The sequence below is a fragment of the Aethina tumida genome, chromosome 2 (genome assembly GCF_024364675.1).
Source record: "Aethina tumida isolate Nest 87 chromosome 2, icAetTumi1.1, whole genome shotgun sequence".
NCBI classification, from domain to species: domain Eukaryota; kingdom Metazoa; phylum Arthropoda; class Insecta; order Coleoptera; family Nitidulidae; genus Aethina; species Aethina tumida.
Genome location: NC_065436.1, coordinates 32,291,932 through 32,306,387, shown reverse-complemented (window position 1 = coordinate 32,306,387; position 14,456 = coordinate 32,291,932). Strand labels below are relative to the sequence as shown.

The 14,456-nt window shown below is 35.5% G+C and overlaps 1 protein-coding gene across 1 annotated transcript; it reads left to right on the top strand.

Annotated features, from left to right (window-relative positions):
- The first annotated feature begins 6,698 nt into the window (after nt 1-6,698).
- Nucleotides 6,699-8,067, top strand: LOC109605911 (uncharacterized). The gene is made up of 2 exons (XM_020022502.2): nt 6,699-6,856; nt 7,585-8,067. Exons 1-2 carry the CDS (start codon nt 6,851-6,853, stop codon nt 8,023-8,025), a joined length of 447 nt encoding a protein of 148 aa, XP_019878061.1. The 5' UTR covers nt 6,699-6,850; the 3' UTR covers nt 8,026-8,067.
- The last annotated feature ends 6,389 nt before the right edge of the window (nt 8,068-14,456 follow it).

The following is a 14,456-nucleotide window of genomic DNA, read 5'->3' as shown; positions in this document are numbered from 1 at the left end:
TTTCCTTAATGAAATCGTAGAACCCTCAAAACATTTGCTGTCCTCCCCCAACGTCGGCACATATCCGGGAATTTCCCGGAAACAGCATTAACACCTGGCTGCGATTCTGCAATAGTACAAACACACACACAGAGTGATATTGCCGGGCGGTATTTACATTTAAATTAGAGCGGTGCGATAGCGGGCGCCGTTTCCTCGCCAAATTTATTCGAAGTGCGTTCCGGAATTCTTCTCACGACCGTGTCGGGGAAGTGAACGCGAGACGCCACATGCAATTGAACCTTAACCCTTAGGTGAAAAACAATTTTCAACGTTGGAAAGTGGGAGACGGAAGTTTCGCGCTTCCCTCCTCCAGAGCGCCCCGTCTGGAAATTGTCTATTCCCGCAATGTAATTAGCTTATTATTTCCCTGATAATTTTCTGTCTGGCGCGACGTCATGATTATAAGTCGGTCCGGAATGTTAACGGTTCCTGTTGGCAAATTGCCGTGTTTCAGCGCCGTAACTTTCGCCCGGCGGCTTGATAAAAACGTATCGATATTTACGTCATACACCCTTTTTACTGGCTGGGGTAATATCCTCCATCGTGATTTCGCCGGAGCTTCCTAATCTGACTCCAACATCAAAAGATTGCTTATGAGTGGCACAATCACTGCACCTAGACGTCGGAAGTTAAAATTGGTTTTATTAAAACCACGAGTAATATAAGAAAATCCATTTTTAAAAGAATACTTCAAAGACGATATTCAATACGGGACGACGCATCGCCGCAAAATTTTTCCCCAGAATATAAACTGCAGATCTAATATGATAATATTAAAACCTTTTAAGGCAGTCCCGATTGATCTTCCCTTCCCGGTTTTCTTCGTTTTATGCAGAATTTTACGAGCAAATAGAGATAACCTTTTATATGAGAACTCGCCGGTTACAAAAATCAAAGTGCTCCTTTCCCCCAGACAAACTTATTTTTGCGCGACGGGATGTTTTTATAAATCAATGGAATTGACCTTGTCGTCTAATGAAATTTTTCCTTGCATTATAAACAAGTCATAAATATTTGTTTTATGTCAAGTCAGACTGTTCCGTGCCTCCCGAAATGTAAATGCTTTTTGAAAATTTTATGTTTCTATGCTTCGCGCGGGAGCAATAATTTATAGAGCCCGGATCAATTTCGCGTCTTGCTCCAAAAAAAAAAAAAACGATTCTCATATTCCAATTTGCGACGCCCGGAATCTACGTATAGTTCTAATTTATGGTTAATTTGACTCAAGTGACATGTAATTGAAGATATTGGATTCCCCTTGGGGAAATTAAATCATGAGCATGGACCCTCCACCGACACATGTACGCGTTAGAAGACCGGGTTGGGGTAGGGGAACTTCGAACAATTTTCGAATTGTTTGAAGTGGTATTAGTTTAAAGTTTAACGAATTTTGATAATGCCACTCCTAGGGGATAATGGGAGCCACTACTTGAAAGGCGAAGGAGTGGTTGTGTCATTTGCTGGGAAATCTGCATTAATGCCAGGTAACTTCATAATCTTTGGGAAGTTATCTTTCAACTCAGTTTTAGCAAAATCTAAACTAATTTAGACATAATTTGAAACTTAGTTTTATAAAGTAAACAAACTCCAACTTTTCAAACGCCAAAATAAGAGATGTATCTGTAAAATTAAAATATATATTTTAGTGCACAACTACAAACTACTAAAGTCAGCATACAACAAAACATTTACGAAACAAAATTGTCAATAATTATTACCACAAAATAACAATAACATAATAATAATTTTAACTGTTTGTGCACAACCCTCCTAATTTAGTGATAAATGTACTAGTTGAGTTATCTAGCATAAAAAACCAATACTTTCAAATATTTAATTATAGAAAATGATAAATTGTATAGTCATTATACAAGTTATCTAGTTCATCAGCAGGTTAGACTAGTTTCTACCCCAAAGAGGGAACTGTTCTGAGCTAGATTTCTGCATTCGTTGAGCTTGTGAGGTTTTACAAGTTACGACATTTTCCGACAGATGACTGTACTTACATATAACCGAAGAATATTTATTTAATATTAAATATTATTTATTTTGTACGTTAGATAATTAATTATGTTTATTATTACTCCTTATAATTCAAGTCTAATAAATATTTACATTATATTTTAATTGAATTATTTTTTTTTAACTAGTTTATTTTAAGAATCAATAAACCCATTTAAATTAAAGCAAACATTAATTATCATTTTACACACAATAAACAATATAAAACATATGGGTGTGTTCCTAAAAATTCTTTGTGTTATTAAACAACTGATAATCCGGTTTAATTAATTATAATGAATTCCGAATAAAATTAAAGTTGGGGTATTTAATAACAGTGTATATTTTAATTTATGGATCCAGATCTATAGATATACATTTTAAAAAAGTTTATGAGGGTTCGTAAAATTACACTGAGTGTTTTTTAAGTGATTACCTGAATTTCCTGGATTTAGTTATTTGAATATTTGCAGTTGTAGACGCTTAGTATTTTAAATTTATTTTACTTTTTATATATTTAATTGACTAAAAATAAACAACATTCTAATCTAGTAAAATTTTTATTTCCAACAAAACACATTTTGTATATTGAGTACATTTAATTCGGTTCCATGTTAATTCCTGTTGTTTAGCACCGTAAAGAAGACTTTCCCTTGAAAATTTTGTCGCTATAATTACAATTTTGAAATATGGCAAAATGTGTCAACAAGAATAATATCTCACAAAGTGTAATAAATAATTACGTACTTACGTTATCGACAAACAAACGACCAATATACAACATCGTGGTGGTTGACAATGAGCTACGACCAGAAAACAGAACAGTTTTCTGATAATTCTTACAAGACGAAATTGCACATCTTCATTCAGGAGTCCTGCAGTCTTTGGAAACACTGTCCGTCTACCATCTGAAGAAGGTTACATAAAGGCTTTAAAACCAGAAGATATTTTCAACTGCATATGGACTATAGATAATTGTCTATGTTTTTCCACAGCCTGGGTCCAGGGTGGAACCTGGAGGGGATCAAGCAATTAGAGTTTGGAAAAAATTAGCTATTAATATTGTTCTTTTTTAATTCTGTAGTTGATGTTTTTTTTTTAATATTATACTATAAATGCAGAAGTTTACAATGTTTATTAAAACTTATTTTGATTATATATTTTTTGCCACTGTTAATCTGAATTTTGAAATAATTCTAATTATCCACTTCAAAAGACGCACAGTATTATTTTCTAACAAAAAAAAAAATTACAAGAATGTTAAATTTATATTTGTCAAAGAAATTTATTGATTTTTTCAAATGTATGTTCAGCAAAGAAGTCCCATCATCTTTATTTGGAGGCGTTTTGAAATATTTATACTCGTTACATTTCCTGATTGTTTTAAATTAAACAAATAAATGTTATATTTGAGTGGGTTGACAGAACCACACCCGAGTCAATGTCGCGGTTATCGACGTTCAAGGTCGATTTCTTAGCACGATGACATTTACGGCATCACCTATAAGGAAAACTACTTCTTCAATCGAAATTATCTGTCTTTAAAAAATCATTAAACCAAATCGAACATCGTTGTAAATTTACAAACGCAATTTCCTGTTACAACAATTAACACTTAAATTATAATTATGTCTGATTAATTAATGTGGGTGGTATCTTAATGAAAAATCTAAGCGATAACGTACAAATTGAGTTTTTAAATTGATAATGTCAAGTGTTTTAATGTTAATAACATTCTGTTTCAATGATAAACGTACCATGGAAAACATAATTACACTCTCGCAAAATTAAGTCATCAACTCCATCAGCGAAAGCATTCATTTATAATTTTTTTTTTTCGTGACTTGGCATTTCGAGTGAAATTACACATTGTCGCAGCACAATTGAAAAATGCATCGAGAACATGCACGCAATTATAGGATTCCCATAACGATTTGCATTTGTATCACGGACCTCGAATTATGTCCTCGATATTATTTAAATCGAATTTCAGCATCACACACACGAAGTATTATTGATAAAAGTCATAGAATTTAAAATTTCTTAAACAAAATACATAATCCTGTTCCGGCACAACCAATCGACTTTATCCCATCGGGCAAAACACATATAAACAGCTACTATTCCTTCTTATTTTTCGTCGCTTCGCAGAACGATGGTTTATGTAAATACAAAAATGAGATACTGCGAAAATTTCATAAATATTTACATAGATATGAGAACCCTTTCTGTTTTATATGTCGGAAACTATTTTTCCCTTGCGTTTTACAAAAACATTCATAAATTTAATATCGCTGAAAATCTGGATTAATTCAGTTGTACTTTTGCATTTAAAGGACGTCCACATTTTTATTTTGTTCGCTAAAATGCCGTAAATTTCAACTTGTTCTTCATATCATATAATGGTTTAATGTTTTCGAAATAATTATATAGTTAGTCACTTTGCCAGCCAGTAATTTTGATGCCAGACCTAAAATTATAATCACCTTTAGTATAATTGATATGTTTTTTATTATGTGCTGATCGACGTTATTCTTTTCATATACAGTGGTGACCATAATTATAGTAACTTATTAAAATATATTAAATGTATAAGCTATTCATTCTACTATTTAAGTTGTTCACTGTTTTTTGTTTTGTTATTGTTGTGGCTACTTTGCAACTGGTCAGTCCAAATTTATTCTACAAAAATTTGCATACTATTTTATTTTTCAATTGACAAAATTATAACAACTTTTCACTTTATGGCATTTCATTGCTCTGTGTGAATTTAAATTAATTATCTGCTAGAGGTCTTTTGTTTATTATAATAATTTAATCATTGGTCGAAGTGAGACTGTAGGAAAAATTATAATTCAGAGAGGGCTAAGAGTTCACGACTAAATAAGTCAATCGTTTTCCGTATTATTAAAATCTTTAGAGAAACTGGCAATGTGATAGTTACAAAAAATTTGTCTGAATTCGAAAATTGATAACTGAATAATCTTCAAAGAATCATCAACTGAAATTAAACCCGACCTGGACGAAATGGAATTTGCTGAAATTAGTTCAAGAACTGTGAGAAGGTGGTTCGTTTGATATGAGGCAAGAAAAATCCTGGTTTCTACTAAAAATGTGAAGGTTCAATTCTGACTTGCTTAATTTTTAGAGACCAGTCTAAAATTAATTTATAATTTTAATATATAAATTAATTATTTTAACAATTCTCATTAAATAAAAAAGTTTTGGTTAATATATACTAGTTTTAATAAAAAATGCAATACTTATATACTATAAATTTTCAGAATACTACGTTTTTTGCATTATATATGGACTTTTGTATCAATATGTCTGTGGCGTTTTTACTGAATATATAGGATATTTCTTAGTTGTATTGTTGGGTGTTAAGTAGACAACACGTTATGCCCAAATTCATGGGCATGAGCATTTTCGTCACTTAAGTGACGGGCCTGAGGGTGACCGAACTATAATTGGGGTATATAATGTGCGTAGGCCATGATAGATCAACGTCGTTAAGATGCTGGTTCACATGGTCTGAAGAAGACCGTCCTGAGGAGCAACCCGGATATGGACGACCCAGAAGTACCACAGAACGAGAAGAACGGCGCAGAGACAAGATGTTTTGTAGGAAACACTTAGATGGAAGCTATAGGTTGTAGAATGCCAATGATACTGGCGTACCTCTAACCCGTCTTCAGTGAGCTCGCAGGTTGCTGTTGAATCTTGCCATGATGGTCGTAAGCGGATTAGACGTCCACCTGGAGAATGTCAAAATTTAAACTTGACAACTGAAAGTGATACTGAACTAACACAGGGCGTTATTGTTTTGGGTGCAATAGCTATTGGGAGTATATCAGCCTGTAGTTTTCCTCCCAGGAAATTTTGATGCTGCTGGTTACTTTAACAATGTGCTAGAATCCACACAAACCTTTAACGCCTGAATAATCCAATATTCCAACAAGATAACTTCCGCCCCCACACGGCGAGGATCACAAGACAATTCCTCCAAGAAGCCAATGTAGTGGTACTCTAATGACCCGCAATGTTACCAGATTTGTTCCTATCGAACATGGGATGGAATCGGTAGACGTATATACAAGAGTATATTCGAAATGGTGACGGAGCCACACATTAAATAAGTCGAACAATTTTCATTGTAATGTAACCAAATTGTAATCATTTATATATTTTACTAAGTTGTACTTATTCTGAAAATTTCATTCAAATTGCTCAACAAATTCTAAGTACTGTATTTTTTATTAAAAGTACTATATTTAATATTTTAAAAAGTCTACATATAATAATATCTACTTCTGTATGTGCTGCGTAATATTTTATAAATGATCAATAAATTAAAGTTGGGATGATTTAGACCAGGAACAAGTCCACTGTTGTGTACAAAAAAGCGGTTTATTTAGTTCGATTGTTGCATACATTAAGTTTTAATTAAGTGTAAATATCAACCGCAAAACGAGTTAATCGGATTACTCTAGTAGTGTTTAATCCCGTAGGATTTGCCCTGATTACCTCTAACGCACCATTTGCGTAACCCGATCCAATTTCCCTAAGCAGCCGTCAATAAATCTTAAATATCATTTAAAATACCCATAATGTACGCACATTGACAAGGTGTACAAGGAAACACCGAATCTGGTTTTTAGGCGTTGTTCGGCGGTTATGTGTATCGACTACCGAAGGGGGGACGACGAATTTTGCCTGTATAAAAGGGATTTGTGGCGCCAATTTTGCCGTATTCATTTTTCCAACTTTGGTGTGGGTGGTGAAGTTTTTCATTTTTGGATTTACAATGAAGGTAAGCTGTTGTTTTGTTCTGTTCATTTGTTTCTCAATTTTATATTTAATTAAATTTACTTATTTCAATTTGTTTTGTTTTGTTTGTCACTAACGAAAGACGGGAAAACAAAATGACAAGTTGAAAGCTTATTTAATATAATTAATAAATGTGCTAACATATTTTTTTGAGATTTTAATTAAACCCACCAGTTTTAATTAATCCATCTGTATACGAAAATGTCTGTGTAAAAGTGTTCATTTTATGTCCTATTATTAATAATATATATTTAGATGTAAAAATGAAAGAGGATGAGCACAGATAGAGAACACATATTTCAATTAAACTCGCTGAAAAATTTCGTATACGCGAATATTCAAACGAAATTAATTCAGGCTGCTGAGTCAAAATAATGAGTTTTAATTCAAAAGCACATCAAAAATAAATATTAAAAGTTGATAGTTTTCCTCGTTTACAAATATTATTCCAACTCTAAAATTTAATATTAATTTTTTTAAACGAAAACAAAATAAAATCCATTGTGTTATATCCTTAACAAGGTACACAATTCAATGAATGCTGATTGGTAAAATTTATGAGTCAGTTTTAATTAATTTTATTGTTAAATCATTTCGATGTCAAAATCGGTATGTTACTTTTAATGATTCATGTTCGTATAAGTTCTGATGTTGTCCATTAAAAAATATTTTAAATAAATTGATTGTTTATATATGTTGTGTATTTTTCAGTCTTTCGTTGCTTTGTGCTTGATCGCCATGGCGGGATACGCCAACTGCGGACTGCTCTCAATTCCCGTCGAGAACGCCTTGGTGAAGAGTCAGAACCTCGGAAGCAGCTTCTCTTACAGTACAGTCCAGACCCACGGACCTTCATCGGTTTCCTCCTACTCCATCGCCCAACCCCTTTACTATCAACCTTTCCTCAACCCTCAACTGATTAGCGGACAGTACTACTACCCCGGACTGGTGTCCCAAGCTCCCGGCGTCACTTATCCCCAACAAATCTTCGGACAACAGCCCATCTACGTGCAGAACCCGATTTTCGGCGGATACCCGGTGCAACAGCCTCAGGAACCGATCGTCGAGGCTCCCGTTCAGACTCCCGCTCAGCAAGAACCAGCCGGAAGTGTGGCCGTTGATGATGACACTATTTCAGTGGAAGCTGCCTAAGCTCTGTAAAAATTTGTAAAATAAATTATTATTTTTTAGAAAGTTTTTTATTATAACAGAATATTTTGTGTCAAAATATCCTTGGTTCAGTACTTTTATCCCTTTTCACTACTTAGTATAGACTCCTCCTATCCTCATTTGTTTCTAAGTTAGTGTTTCATATAACTGGTTGGTCGCGTCAACAACAATATACAGACAGCATTTCAATGTTTCCTTTTACTCCAACGTCAACCATTTCTCAACCATAAACTGACCGTAATTTACCCAAAACTGGTGTCCCAAACTCCCTATTTCATCTATCTTCAGTATCTAGGTGCAGAATCGAATTTTTTGGTGAATATCTGGAGAATCGATTGTCGAGGCTAAAAAGTTTTTCATTATATCAAAATATATTTTACCAAATATTGTGACTTTATTGAGGATTCGGAAGTAGCTCAGATAAACACATATTCTAAATATTAACAAATATTGCTACGTATATTCTAGGAATAAGTACCTTTAACCATTCGTCATTACCCATCCCGTTAATGTTAACCATTCCTCATATCTTAACGTATTAGCGAATAGTCGCTCTGTGTCCCAAACTCCCTACTTCATCTTCTCCAGTATAATTTGGGAGAAAGTCAATCTAGGTGTAGAACCGGATTTTGGTAAATATTCGGAATAACAGCCCAAGAACCGATTGTCGAGGCTAAACAGTTTTTATTATAACAAAATATCCTTTACCAAATATTGTAATTTTATTGGGGATTGGAGAGTAGCTCAGATAAACTCAGATTCCAAATATTAACAAATACTGCTACGAACATTCTAATCATTTCCTCATTCTTCATCACCTTTATCATTAGCCATTCCTTATCTCTTAACAGATTAGCGAATTATCACCCTAATTAGTATCCCCAAGTTTCCAGTCCGTATACTTGTAATACCAGATTTTTTGTATATGCGACCCTTTTAAAGGGTAACAAAAATATTTTTGGAGTTCTTAGAAATTAATCTAAATTATGTAGATAAAACAACACTAAAATGCTGATTGGAAATGTAATAAATGTAAATATTGAAATATCAATTTAATGTAATATTTAAGGTTCAGTGGAATATTTTTAAGCAATCTGGGTTGCATATGACATAACATAAAACATGTGATTTACGGTATATCTTATTACACCCATAATCATTAATCCTTTCCACGCAATGTATCACAAGCAACCATGGCCGGAAGTATAAAATTGTATCCGTCCGAAACACACTATAATGGACCCATGTCTTGGGATAGGGAAGGAAAAAAACGAAGAGGTGCAAAGGATATATTATATAAAGAGTCGTAAAAGTAACGGATAAAATCGTAAAACATAAAAACGCAGCAAAAACACGAGATTGATTCAAAAAAGGGGGTATAATGTTCCACTATATTTTCACGGGACGATGTATAGGCGCAACTGGAATGGCCTGTGTGGGAAATTTAATGTTTATACATGTACTGCGATACGGTGATATATAACCACCCTTTATAAAATGCAAATATTATTCCGGTCAAATTGTAAAAATATACTGAAATGTACTGTCAAAAAGCTAATAACGTCGAACGTTTTTCACATACTAATAAAGGTTTATCACATATTACGCTTTTCCCATTTTTAAATCCTGTATAATCAAAATCGGCAACGCATTATTTTATGATAATGAGTGTTGCTCCTGATTTGATGTGGGTAAACGTTTGTAACAAATGAGAGCCCGTGATCACGGGCAAAAAAAAAAAGACAGGAAATTCCGCAATTGTTCACGTACCCGGGCCAAAACAAATGTTTGGTGCATTTTTCAAGTAATAAAACTAAGCATTTCAAAACGTGCGCCATAAATTTTTCCATCGCATAAATATAAAGACCGGTCGTTGCGAATGCATTCCGGAACGGTCCTTGCGCCGTTTCCTGCTACCGCCACCTTATTGCACTGCCTTAAGTTTTCAGGGAAAATTGATTTTGTTATATATAGCATTGTGTCGAATGAATAATGTATACAATGTTATTTATTCATCACAATACGGGAAAACGGCGGCAGATGAAATTCATATTCGGCGAACGTACTGAAAATATGCCGCCGAAGAAAATTATTTAATAACGCTAACGTAATCCTTCCATTCGGGCACAATTAAAATGAATGTGGAACACGCACACTTCCAATGTTCCGATCCTGGTTAACTCTTCTTCTGATGAGTTGGTGCTGAATTAACAAGGGATAATAATTTTGCAACAGTTAAAAGACACTTTTCAACCCAGATACATTAAATTTGCGAGATCACGTTCCGGCCTCGGCTCAGAGAGACACACGATCGGATGTAGCGATACAAAATAAAGGCCGGCTGATGGATGTGTCGGAGGAGAAGGAACAAAACAATAATAGGAAGTGAAACTACTGAAAGCGAGTTTCCGATAGCCAGGAGCTGTTCGCGGTTAAGGCGGGATAGGGGTGGGACCGATGAAAAGGGAGACTATACATCCGGGATGACGACATATTAAAAAGAACTATTAAATTAATTGGTAGGTATATATTGATTTGTGTTAACTTGGCTCACATGTCTTTTAATTAACCTTTTCTTAAAAATAAAAGATATTCAACTGCAATAATTACATTTTTTTCATTACTTTATGCGTGATAATCTCTTTGGTAAAGAGTCAGAACCTCCTACAATACAATCTAAAGTCACGGGTCTTCAGCCTTTTTCCGCTACTTCATCGCCCAACCTCTTTATTATTATCCACTTCTCGAGTGTCAATTGATGAGGGGCCAATAGTATTCCCAGGGCTGGTGTCACCTATCCTCAGTAAATCTTATGACCCATCTATGTGCAGAATCCGAATTTCAGTAGATATCTGGTATATCAGCTTCAGGAGTGGATCGTTGAAGTTTTTAAAACGTTTTTATTATAACAGAATATTTTGTGCTAAGAATCCATTTGTTCAAAAAATATTGAACGACTCCATACCCACCGCTGTTTATAAGTTGTACACTTCAATTATTCATTTAAGTCTTAGATATTTGTTGATTTGTGTTAACTACTCTTAATCTAAAGTCAGGGGCTTGCAACGGTTTCCTAGTACTCCAACGTTCTTATTATTACCCACTTTATCTTCAACTGATTAGGTGCTAATACTATAAGGACAGGTGACTTCAGCTCCCAGCGTAACCTATCCCCATCTAATTTTCGGATAACAGCCCATCTACATGCAAAATCTGATTTTAGTAGATATCCGGTATATCAGCTTCAGAAACAGGTCGCCAAATCTTCCGTTTAGACACCTACTTAGTAGGAACTAATCGTAAATGTGATTGTTAATGATGACAGTATTTCAATGATTAAATTATTAGAAAGCTAAGTCCAGTGTTTTCATCCCTTACTACGAAAAAATATTAAACGACTCTCTACCCCCTGTTGTTTCTGAGTTTGTACACGTTAATAATTCATGTAACTCGTAACTCTTGACTTATATTAACTTCTCTTACATATCCTCAGTCTAAAATCATAGTATTCCATTGTCCAATCCCCTTATTACTACCCAGTCTATCATTGACTAGGAGCAAGTACTACGACCCAGGACTGTTCACTCAAGCTCCCAACATCACATGTCACTGTCAACGAAGGCTTATCTAAATCCTGTAAAAATATGTTAAGTAAATTATTAGTTTTTAATAAATGTTTTATTATAACAAAATAGCCTTCTCTAAATATTCAAAAGATCAGAATATCTGAAGCAACTGCTACAGTATACTCAAGAGATACGAATCTTCAGCCGTTGCCTCCTACTCCGTCACCCAACTGCAGCTATACAAAATAAAGGCCGGCTGATGGATGTGTCGGAGGAGAAAGAACAAAACAATAATAGGAAGTGAAACTACTGAAAGCGAGTTTCCGGTAGCCAGGAGCTGTTCGCAGATAAGGCGGGACGAGGGTGGGACCGATGAAAAGGGAGACAATACGTCCGGGACGACGATGTATTAAAAAGAACTACAAATGAAAGGAAACTTGTCAATATAAAAAAACAATATAGCCAAGTTCCACGTTCAATGTACTGGGAAAAACTCGCTTCGAATATTGTATCGGATTGGAAGAAGTTAAGTATGGCCAGGCTTAATAATAGTTGGCCGTAAAACTTGGTTGGTTCAATAATGAAGTACAAACTTAATTAAAACGTTTTTAAGGCCTATCTGGCGACGCTCAGTCTTCATAATACAGGCGAAACGCAACACCAAACTATGTTAATTTCCCTCGTCAAATTGCCAGCAGTCGGGCCAGTGTAACAAAACGACTTCCCCCGCCGAAACTCCCGGTCCGTGCATGTGTATCAACACATTGTGACAAGCCCGAAAGTCTATAGTTCTTACCTAATGATCCTTTAACTTGGTCGAGTGTTTATGGACGTAAACTTAAGTCCTTCACCCCATTCTCTCCTAGTTCCCTCCTTCTTCCGCCTCTTGACTGAACGTGCAAAGAGAGACGGGACAGTTTTGTGTCAAATTAATTTCACTCCTAGCTTATGCGATTATGCGTTGAAACAATTTTAACACTTCGATTGTCCCACTAAACGGCCTCGAAGTTTAGTTTTGTTTAATGCACAAAACGTACACGAAACCATCTTGGCAAGTGTCAAAGTTTCACCCCTCATGCAAATCGAAAGTTGAGCCAGGGCCGCCACTTTTAAGAATAATAAACGAACTTTTCACCAACTTAATTATATTAAAAAATAAATCTCGGTGCTCCGTTTTGAGTTTCATAAACGCAACGATAAATCATACCTTTGATTCGCCCGCACTTTCGTGCCTTTTGCGGGACACAAAAGAAAGAAAGGAATTAAGTTCTTACACACACAAAGTGGGTTATAACTTAATAGAACTGATATCCAAAAAGTTTTCCAAAGAAAACTGCCGACCAGATTCGGCTCTTTGTTTCTTTGGATCTGTAAATGGGACAGATATGGTTGTTGTTGTTTTCTCATCCGTCGGATTGCTTACGCGTTCTTTTATTAGGATGTGGCCTTTATTTATTGCCCCCATATCAGCTTCATCAGACTGTGAGTGTTAAATAAGAAATCACAGTTGTTAACCTGTGGGTGTATCGAATAAACTAATTTTAGCTGCTTTAATCCAATGCAGTTAGCAAATATTCCACTTTTAGAGGTTTTGAGGGCGGAAGCAAAGAGCAGTCGACGAGAGGCCCGAGCCATTTCGCCACTAAACGTACTATAATAACGCGCGCAAAACTAATGAAACCTTAATCACTGAATATAAAGATTAAACCTTATTAAATTTCGCTAGATACGCTTTTAATTGCCTGTGCATCTGGTCCGGCCATTAATATTCATATTATGCCTTGCGAAATAGTTACCGTGGAAGTTTTCGAAGACTTCATCGTGACAATTAGTGGAAAAGTATTGGAAACTTAAAAGTTTTCAAGTGTGTGTTGGTTTGCAATTCAAATCATCAAATTGTCCCCTTCGGAAGCAATTAGGTTGCCATTAATTGAGTTATCAGCTGTATGAGTAGCCGGTAAAAGAGTCCACCATTAAATACAAGTGTGAAGCAAGGTCCGACACAAAGCAACGTTTATTTGCACATGCCTGTTTCCAATTTAATTAAAAGTGGACCGGCAAATGCAAAAATCAAATGGTATGTTGCCAGTCAAAGAACCGAGAACAGACACAAAACCGACACACACGCATCATTCACGTTCCAACGCGTTTGAATAAAGGTGGGAGGTATTTCGGTCCGAACAGTTCAACTGTTAAGAATGAATAACAAATTAATTGGTTCGGAATTGGAGTAATTGGATCCGTTAGCAAAACAATCCAAGTAAACAGTTTCACGTTTCGGTGTGCATGTGGGAAGTGTAAATAAGAAGATCATAAACAATTTTTCTCTTCCCATTCCAGCCAGATGGAAAGTCGATATTAAGTAAGTACTCGAAGAATAAAAAAACAGGGGCTGGACTGTCTCTTTCACGATTGGATCGTCGCGAACAAAGAGTTCGAATTGAAAATTCGATACTCATTAAGGGGTATTGGGCCTAGTGGCGCAGTATTTTTCGCGGGCCGGGTTCGCAAGGGCGAACGGTAAGCAAGAATAATGGAGTCAGATAATAACTCCGGAGTTTACTTATCTTGATGGCGCGGATTGCTGCGGCACAATTGCCGCCGCGGCTGAGCAGTAAAACCTGCGAGTTATTTTTCCAACTTGATTCACTCGGATTACGCTTTCAAGCCAAATTTCCACTATGCTCCGTGAATGATTATCTGTTGTCTTAAAGTTTAATGTAATGTCTGGTCGTTAGGCAGTTGGGAGACGATTGTGCGGCGGTTGTCAGTGTACTATAGAGGCTTAGTGATGATGAATTGCAGCTCTCGTCGGCCCCTAATCCAGGTACTAGTCCACTGCTATTA